The sequence below is a fragment of the Egretta garzetta genome, unplaced genomic scaffold (genome assembly GCF_000687185.1).
Source record: "Egretta garzetta isolate BGI_Z169 unplaced genomic scaffold, ASM68718v1 scaffold343, whole genome shotgun sequence".
Lineage (NCBI taxonomy): Eukaryota > Metazoa > Chordata > Aves > Pelecaniformes > Ardeidae > Egretta > Egretta garzetta.
In genome coordinates, this window is record NW_009259038.1 from 265,799 (window position 1) to 275,536 (window position 9,738).

Here is a 9,738-nt window from a genome sequence, read left to right on the forward strand (position 1 = left end):
ATCCCTCCCCAGGAGGAGAAAAGGAGCCATGGTTGCACATAGGGGCAGCTCCCTGCCTCCCCATCCCTCCCTCTGCCCACAGGGCACCCCAAGACACACGGTGTTGGGTGGTCTCACTTGGTTATCACTGTTCATCCTTTTCACTTGTAGGGTGAAGTTTGGGTGAAGGAGCCTGCGGGCAGGGGAGAAGTCCTGCCTTTGGGGTGCAGTGCTATAAATGGCTATAAGAAGCCCCCTCACCGAGACCCTGTGGCCTCCTGGTTTGTGGTCCCAGACGCACATATTTTCTCTCATCTGATACCTTTTCTCTTTTTGGCCTGTTCCTCCAATTCAGAGCGATCTGTAAATTTGGTGAGCATGAAGGTTTTCAGTTTGGTCTCCTGGTCCAAGACACGCTCCCGCTCCTGCAGCTCGACATTGTACTGGACCGTGTCTTTGCTGTGCCTTTCGTTCATGGCTGAAATCCTTGCCAGGGCCTCCATCCTGCACACGGAGAGCAGTAGGTTACACCATGCTCTAAGGATTTGTATTCCTGGCCATTCCCATGCATCTCTGTGTCTGATCTAGGAAAGCCCCCGTGATGCTGTGCATGCTGCCTGGCTCTCACCCAGGTGCAGCCATGTTAGCCCAAGGCCAGCAGCAAGCTAAGACAGCTCTTGGTGGGGTTTCGTACATGGACAAAGCACCCAATCGTGGCCACCAGGCTCACTTTGAATGGAGCTGGCTGGCCCCTGCTCCAGGTCTGCTGCATCCCCACATGCAGGCTCAGGTGGGACTCAGAGGAAAGGGACTGCTCCATGGGGCAATTCCCCCCATCCCGAGAAACATCGGGGGAAGGTGGAGTAAATCACCCTGGAGGTACCAGTCTCCCTGCACTGAGCAGGCACCTAATCCCTAGCACCCTGCTCTAGACAAGAGTGATGGATCCTCTCTCTCAAGTTGCAATCGGTCCCTCTTTACTTTGACATTCATCACTGACATTGCCCATCGGTGCTGATTTTGCCACAGAGGGTTCACAAGGCCACGTACCGCTGCTCGTAGGCTTGTGAGGATTGCTCAATGGCGGTGTTCATCCTTCTCTTCTGCTGATCCAGTTTCTTATGGAGCTTCAAGTAGAAGTTGTCCAAAATAGCTTTCTGGATTCGCAGGTTTTCAATCTCTTCTCGGAGCTCGTTATTTCTGGTCAGGATGGTATCGAAACGGACAGTGACCTGGAGAGAGGGAAGCAAAAGGTTTGGAGCTGGTGTGGCACTGGGGGGCTCAGGTCTCTGCTGGAAGACCTTGACCAGGGCTGGGACAAACACAGCCCAAGAGATTTTAAGTTGGCCCTGCACTATTCTCCTCTCCGAGACTGGGGAGGCAACAGTGGGCCAAGCCGATCATGGCAGAGACCTGGAGTTGGCGTTGTCCAAGGTGAGGTGGCTTCAGGCAGCTCGGTTTTATTGCTAAACAGATGCACACCTTCAGGCTTCTTGGCATGGCACAAGTGCTGCATTTGGGTCGCCAAGCTTGAAGGAGCCTTTGAGATATTCTGGGAGCAATCAGGCCAGGGGAACAAGCCAGGTCCTTTATGAAGCTTATGTCAACCAAATGCATTTGCACCGTTACCTTCCGCCCTGACCAAAAAGTGTTTTGCACACAGGCCCCAGTGCTGGCCCCGCAGGTGGTCTCCAAAGGTCTGCAAAATATTTGCTTACATTGTTTAGACGCAGCTCCAGCGTCTCGATCCGCTTTTGCAGCCGCTTGTGACTGTTGGCTTGCTTCACCTTCACCACTCTCTGGTTTTGCTTCACCACCTTTTTTTCCAGCTCCAGTATCTGCACACACAGAAAGAAGAAAAAAAGAAGAAAGTATAATCTCCAGCCTTATGTTCTGGACTCTTGTCAGGACACTTAGCCAAAGAAAATACCCTCTGTTGACCTGAACTACAGCAACCATGTCATTAATGAGCTCACAGTTATAGAAGCAGCTTTAATCCCAAAGGATCCCCTCCTGCACATGCAGAAACATGAACTGTAACCAGGACGGGGTTTATTTTCATGTCGCAAAGGAAATGCTGCTGCCTCTGGAGGGAAATTCAGCAGGCGCTGAACAAGATGCAGCAGAGCTCTATGTAGAGTGGAAGAGGCAACGAGGATGGGGTTTTGGTGGCGGTATCGTGCTGGCCGGACAGGGATCTGTGCCGTCCTGCCTGGGAATGTGTGGAGGAAAACTTTTGCCAGCAGTGGGGAAGCTGCCAGAGGAAATAAATCCACGAGAAGAATGAAGTAGGTGGAGAAAAACGAAGCAGGGGAGCAGGTAGGAGAAGTATGGCCCAGCCAAGAGATCCCTGACTGAAAGCTGACCCTGTTGTGGAAAGCTCTGCAGCACCTCCAGCAATGGTGAACAGCCTGAGCGTGTTCCCTGACTTCTCTCGTGAGCGGCTTGTTCAGAGCAGAAAGCTGCAGGGACCCATCACTTCTGTAGCACTGGGTTTCCCTTGGCCTCCCACCTCACGTTGACCCAATCCAACCAGGCCGTTCTCAGGAGAAGTGATGGGACATCCCTCAGATGTTGCTGCTCCTCTATTTGCCATGTCTCAGGCAGCACAACTAGATGTTCCATTTTTGCCTCTTTTTCAGGAGGAAAAAAAAGTCAAGGGAAAAGCAGTGGGATGTTGTGTGACCCCCCCGGTAGGTGCGTGCCATCAACGAGGAGCTGCAAAGACCTGTGGGACAATGAGGTTGGGAGGCAGACCTTGCTTTTCTAGCCAGTGCTGCTGACTTGAACGGGACCCTGGCTCTCTCCATTTGTCATTGCCATGTGTCTTTTGCCAGGAAGCAGCGTTATATTCCAAGGCCTGAATTAAATGCACTTTACATCGAGGAATTTCAGCCATAGGGCTCACTCCGCGACTCTGCTCTACCATGCTCACCCAGGGAACAGTCCAGATGCTCTTACCTGGTTGTCCAGGTCAGCTAACAGGGCTTTTCTGTCTCTAATCAGAGAATCATACTGATATTTGGTCTGCAAAAGGCACTGGAGCTCCATACAGTTTCTGTCATCCAGCATCGCATTTCTCAGGGACGTGATCTGGCTCAGCGTTAATGACGCCTCTTTGTGTTGTTGCGACAGCGACTCGATTTCTTTTCTGTAAAAACACAACGACAAGTGACATTTAGCACACCCTGCCTGCAATGCCAGAGCAGGTCCTTACCCCTCCCCACCTCAGCGCTGGGGTCCCCAGGTCTCAGCATGGAGGAACTTCCCAAGCACAACGCAGCCGCGCGGAGCCGCACTCACTCCTGAGCCTGCTTTTGCTGCCTCACGTTGGCACCATAAGATTTCCTCTTCTCCGCTGCTATCCGAAACTGTTTCTGCAGTCTCCTGATCTCAGCCTCAGCCAGCTTTTCTTTATCCTTTGCAGGCAAGTCCGAAAGCTTCTGCCGCAAAGGCAGCCCTCCACGCTGCCACAGAGAGGGAGAGCTCGGTCACTTGAGCAAACACAACCAATGGTGGTAGACAACAGAGCTGGGCAACAGGGGAGCGGGTTCATGGCATCACCACCTCCAGCTCACTCTTTGTCACCACCTTCAGCTCTCCATGGCCACCTAAGACAGCCATTGCCACCTGAACCTCTGAGCCACACAAACCAACTACATGAGTGCTTCTGATCCGCTTCAGAGCAAAGTCGACTGGGTGCTTTGCTCTTGGGTGACCCACCCCATTGCTACCACCACTCTCCAGGGCAAGGAGGTGTTAACGGCAACCGAAATCAGTGCCTGTTGGCCACGGCAGCTGAGCCATGGCCAGCACCTTGATTCCAGGACAGGGTGCAGATGTCCAGCAGCAGGGAGGGCAGGGGACAGCAGGTTGTCACCTCTTTTAACACCTGGCATGACTGTGAGGACCACGTGAGTCAGAACCAAACCCACCCATGCTGGGGACGCATGTGAACCCAGCTGCCTGTGCCCAGGAGCGCAGCAGAAGGGCTCATGTCCCCGGCTGGGGCAAGGTGACTTCTGGCTGAGAAACTGCCTAACAGGTAAGCACTGAGGCTGGGGCAGCTCGATCCACCACTACCTGTATCCTCAGCTGACCCATGTTCCCCAACCCTGCCTCCCCCAACACCCAAATCTCAGCCCATGGCCTCATCCCAGCACAGGAGGGCAGCAGAATCAGTCCCACCGCAGCCCAACACCTTGCTGGCAAAAGAACCCCTGGTTCCCCACCGCCTGTCCGGCTTACCGTGCTGCGGCATTTATTTCTGCAAGATATTACTTATCCCCATGGCAGATCCTCCATAGCACCCACGGAGAAGTTCGCCTTCGGATTGTGCTCCGGTTTTTACCTTTGGACCCCTCATTTCTTCCAGCTAACTCTGACGGTCGCTCTGCGGACGCTTCGGGAAGGGGATGAGGGAGCCTCCGCGGGGGCCAGACCTGCTTTCCAAGGGGAGAAATGAAACCCGGCTAAGGGGGCGGTTGTGTCCCCCTGCCCGTCCCTCCGCACCCGCTCGCGTGTTTGGCACATGAGGAAACCATCACAGATGGCTGCGCGATGAATAAAAGGAGAGCATTTGTAGTGATGTCATCGCAAAACACGCTCCTCTTATCGAGTTTATAAGTAGGGGAGGAACAGATGGTTTGAGCTATTCCACCCTGTTCGGTACCTGGGTTTCCATAGAAATCCCAGTGAGGCCAGGCCCCCCCGTGCTGGCGGGCAGAGCCCCCGGGGAGCGTGAGCAAGGGGACATCGCCTGGATCCATCCCCCATCCTGCTGCAGCCAGGGAGGGCACTGGGGCTCACCCTGCAGCCCTCACCCCCAAAGCTGGTCCCCCTCAGCCCCGCTGCAGCCACCCAGGCTCCCCTGTCCCCCCCAACGCTGCTCACCCCGTCACGGGTGCTGTGGTTCCTCTCCAGCCAGGGGACGGGACCACGACGGCAGCAGTGGGGTGTTCCCGAGGAGCAGCCCCTACGTCCAGGGGGATGCGCAGGGGAGAGGAGAGCCCGGCAGGTCCCGCTCCTGTCCTGCACCCCACACTGTCCCAGGCTCTGTGGAACAGGCACTGGCTCGGTTGCCACGACAGCGTCATCACGCTGGCGCGTGGACAGGTCCCCATGGGGACGGTCACCAAGGAGGATGGCGTGACCGGGGAGCACGCCCCATGGGGAGTGCTGGCACTCCATGTTACACCAACCAAAGGGGCTTCCATGCCCCAAACCCAGCCCTGAAGCACAGGCTCTGATGCTTCCCTAGCTGCCTGACCACAGCAAGCAGAAACCCTCACTTTTCCAGTTCTTGCTTCCCTTTGGAGTATTTGAATCGTCCCATAACCTGTGACTTTGAAGCCTTTCGCTCCAACTGGAAAGCAGCTCCCAGGGCTTTGCCGTCCCCAGCAGCGCTTCAGGGCCATGCCCTCTCCTTCCTTGCTGGCCCCTGGGCTTCCTACCTGGTTCCTATCCGTTTTACTCATGGGGAGGCAGCAATCACCACATCACTGCCATTGCCCACGGCATCCAGACACCCTCGAGGTGCCCCGCCGTCAGGAGAGCAGCAATGGTTGGCACTGCCAACCTGGGGAAGGGCCCTGGGGACAGAGACTGTTTAGGCGGCCAATATAGGGAACAAACTGAGGATTCGTGGCTGCTTCTCTCCTTTGGGTGCAGGGAAGCACAGGGGAGCCGTGGGGTGAGTCACAAGAGCCGTGATAATCCTTTCCTCATAAGCTGGAGCGCGTGGCCGGCTCCTTCCCAGGGACTCAGCAAACCCTGAGATCCCTGGAGGGCAGAAGCACGAGACAGGGCTGTGTTGTGTAGCCCTGGTGTTGCTTACTCAGCGCGGGGATGAAGGGGAACAGAGAAGCGCTGAAGGTGAGCAAAGGGCATCCGCATCCCAGTTTGCAGGGCTGCGGCAAGTTCAAGGCAATGAGTAAAATCCCCAACTGGCACATCGCTCTTGAGGCTGCGCCTCCCCATTATCCTGGAGACTTTGATGAGCTAACGAGCCAGCCATCAAGTTCCAGGCTAATTCACAGCCAGATAGGCTCTGAGGATGCATTTAATTGGAAATGGCTTTCACGGCAGAAAGCAGAATGCGGCGTTAGATAAGAAAAAGCGCAACCGAGGGCAGAGCGATGCTGGGAAGGCACCAGAGCCTCAGGGTCCCGCCGGGGCCAGGGGAAGCTCCTGGAGCTTTTCATGCTGTTCCTCCACGATCGACAGCTCCGTGGCGTAAAAACAACAGCCTCTCCAGGGATGAGGTCACTCCGTCTCGGCAGCCCTGGCTGGGTCGTACTGCAAATCCCTTCTCTCCGGTTTGCTCCTCTTCACCCTCGGCAGAAATAAGGCCAAACCTCCAGTTCAGAATAAAGGCAGAGCTGCGGGAGTGGACGTAGTTTTTCCAGACAGAATGCCACTGCGTGGCCCAAAGCCTGGTTTCTGTTGGCTTGGACTAGTCCAGCCTCCAAATACAGCCCACATTGTCTGTCCTTTTTGTGTTCCTTCTCCATGGACCAATTCTCAATTGCTGAGCGACGAACAAGTCAGTAAATTAAACTATGGAGGAGGGATCTGATTTGGTAGGGTCTGTGGCTGTCACACTCATTGCAGGCACATTTCTTTTACTGAAGGGGACTGTTTGCACCCAACCAATGCTCGACGGCCAGCCTTGCTCTGAGTGAGGGGGACTTCGTCGTCGGGATGGACCTTTAAGCTGTGGCTGGGCAGAACGGCAATTGGAGCAGGGTGAAATCGTCTGTAACATCCGAATCCAACGAATTCCATCTTCTGGGAGAAACAGAAGAAAAGTGACTTTCTGTGCAATTTTCATCTTAACCCGTCTTCCCTGATTTAATAGGTACATTTAGCACTGATTGACATGGAGAAATTATTCCTTCAGCTGAAGATTTGGGGTCTAATTAAAACTACCTGTACTACTTTAAGGGCCAAATTCTGATCCGTGCAAGCAGCGTAAATCCTTCCTGCTTTCAGCAATGATTTCCCTCTTTCAGCGGGTCCGGTTAAATGGTGGCTGCAGGGGATGGTCAGAGCCGGGCTGGCTCTCATCCGAGCTCACCTACCTGGGAGCGTCCCATCGACGTCAAAGAAAATCTCTGGGCTAAGGGAGAGAATCAGGCCCGTATTTTCATGCAAATGTAATACATTCATGTTACTTAATGCCTATTTATAACAAATGCAGAACTTAATTCTACTTAACCCGTCTTCGGTGTTTGACACATGAAATCTGTGAGTCAGAGGACTATATATGGAACTGTCAAAACTTTCTTTTTTCCCTCCTCTAAAAGCCTGGATTAAATTATAATCAAACTCCCGTCAGCTCCAGCAGCAGGGCTGGGAGGAGCGGGAAGGTGCTGACAACTGCCGAGGCAGCTGGTGATGGGGAAAGCTCGTCTCAGCCAGCAGGCCGATGGCAAACCCTTGCAGAAGAGGTCCTGGATTCGGATACACACTAGGTTCATCTTTGCTGAAATGTCTCCCTGTGGACCTGGAGTGATACCTTGGCCTCACGGCATCAACTCACCAAGACTTTGCTTGGCAATGGCCTCCCATGAGCACATTCTCTACCCAGGTTTTTATTTCTTTCCTCCGATGAGTTGTTACCTTCATATGTGTGTGAACCATACCAGCCTTCAATGGGCAAGACCAGTTTGGGTCCTAAAAGCGCTGCAAACACATTGGGAGTTGCAGACCTGCAGCCTTTTGCAACTGGCCTGAGTTTTGCTCTGTGTGTTTCTTACAGAAAAGGTTTCTTTCAAAATACACGCCGTCTAGCCCTCAAACGCCGAGCTGTTCCCTCCCTGCATGATATCACTTCTTCTTGCCTGCTCTTCCTCGGCACGCACCCTTCCAGGAGAGAAGGCTCTCGCGCCCAGCATCTGAAACACCCCTGCAAACTTCTGATGCTATTTTCCTTATTTAACACTTAAAATCTCAACAAAAAGAGAGCCAAATCGGCCAGGCACTCTACGAGCACGCAGCGGGACATCCCTCTCACGCTGAAAATTTATGGTGCAAAAATAAGAAGTGCATGTCCATCATTAGAGACAACGAAATAGCACAAAAGGAGCTGGTTTTCACCTCTGGGTATGTTTTTTCTTGACAGCCTGCAAGCAGAGCAGCGATGGCCCGTAGGTAGCAGGATGGGGCAGAGACGTCTCGGTACGGGCACATGGCGTCGGGTTTTAAGAGTATTTGGCGTTAAGTAAGGGGAGAGGGGGCTGTCCGCTGCCTCCTCAATCACAGCGCGGAGGAATTACAGCTGTAATTCCTCTTCACTCACAGAGGAAATGGTCGTTAGAATTTCCTGCAGATGGGTTTCTTCGGAATTGCTGACACCGCGTGAAATGGGATTTCCAGCAGTGAACTGACTCCTTCATGGCATTGCTTGGTATTTTTAAAAGGGTCATTTTAGGAGCAAGTTCCCCAGGTCTTGACTTCGGGATAGCAAAACTCTTTTCCGCTGCAGGCTCAGCCCCTCCAGCGGAGCCTAATAGCATGGATTTGCTTCATCCCTCTGTGTTAACTTCCCGACGCCTTTGACTGCAGCAGGTACACCGTGTCGAATTACTGCTCAAAGGCTGCCGCCGCGGGTGGGAAAATGCAGAAGCAAAATAGCTGAGGACATGCTGCTGTCTGAAAGCAAGAAAAGACCTCCGAAAATTTCACTGGCCTGAGGTCAAACCTGGCTCGTAGCAAGCACTCATGCACCACGGGAAGCTTTTAGCTAAAGCAAGAAAAGAGAAGAGAGGACTCAAGGACAGAGCCATCGCAGAAGCTGCAGTCACAGCGGGGTCTTGCCTGACCAGGAACGGGGTTCTCGGTGCAGAGACTTTTTTTTTTTTTGCCTGCGATTTAGGCAAAGCTGCAGAAGGGAACGCTCTTAGCGGGGCTGCTGATCCCTCACGCAGTTTTGGAGGGGCGCAGCCATTTTACAGCATAAAACCCAAGCAGGAGGCAGCCTTGCTCAGGAGTGGGATGTGCAATGCAATAGCTCCAAAGGTCCGACGGGGCGCTTGGCTAGGGATAAGCCAAGCTAAGAAATTCCTACTGTGACCTCCCAGGTCCCCGTTCTCCCCCAGGGAAGTCTGTTGGCAGATCTGGACGCCGTGATGGAAACCCTGTGTGCCAGATCGAGCTGGAGAGCACCGGGAAGAGGGGCAGGACGGTGATTTGTGGCTGAGAAAGCAGCACATCGTGGGGGGAGTCCCTTCCCCGTGCCCCCCAGGGGCTCCCCATCAGCTCTGGGCAGAGTTGGGCAGCACGGGGGACTGCGGCAGGCACCGCCTCGCTTAAAAGAGTTATTTCCAATGAATCATTCCTGATTACCATCCCGTGCAATGCTCTTGATCAGGACTAAGAACACCTTATTAGTTGAACACACTCTGGAAGTGGCTTAAGGCAACTGAGGATTTGCCTATATAAGATCACTCAGGGAAACTCTTTTGAATTAACATTTAAAGGCAATTAATTAAACTGCTCTACAGGTGTTCTGCACCATCTGCATTCAGTTTATCTTCCTTTACTTCTCTTTTCCAAATCAAATGAATCATAGAATCATAAAATCATAGAATGTTTTGGGTTGGAAGGGACCCCTAGAGGTCACCCAGCCCAACCCCCCTGCAGGAGCAGGGACACCTTGAACCACATCAGGTTGCTCACAGCCCCGTCCAACCTGGCCTGGAATGTTCCCAGGGATGGGGCCTCCACCCCCTCTCTGGGCAACCCCTGCCAGGGTTT

General features: G+C 53.5%; 2 protein-coding genes across 2 annotated transcripts in view; one reads left to right on the forward strand and one right to left on the reverse strand.

Moving 5' to 3' along the window:
- Positions 1-7,076, reverse strand: part of CCDC63 (coiled-coil domain containing 63) — a 9,776-nt gene extending 2,700 nt beyond the window's left edge. Inside the window, exons 1-6 of the mRNA XM_035890468.1 lie at positions 7,062-7,076; positions 3,283-3,446; positions 2,941-3,130; positions 1,698-1,817; positions 1,030-1,211; positions 302-483 (exon numbers count right to left, since the gene is read on the reverse strand). Coding sequence (XP_035746361.1) covers positions 302-483; positions 1,030-1,211; positions 1,698-1,817; positions 2,941-3,130; positions 3,283-3,446; positions 7,062-7,076 — 853 coding nt within the window. The remainder of the gene's footprint in view (positions 1-301; positions 484-1,029; positions 1,212-1,697; positions 1,818-2,940; positions 3,131-3,282; positions 3,447-7,061) is intronic.
- A 1,046-nt stretch (positions 7,077-8,122) lies between these two features.
- PPP1CC (protein phosphatase 1 catalytic subunit gamma) overlaps positions 8,123-9,738 on the forward strand; it is a 34,068-nt gene continuing 32,452 nt past the window's right edge. Inside the window, exon 1 of the mRNA XM_035890469.1 lies at positions 8,123-8,129. Within this exon, the coding sequence (XP_035746362.1) occupies positions 8,123-8,129 (7 nt within the window). The remainder of the gene's footprint in view (positions 8,130-9,738) is intronic.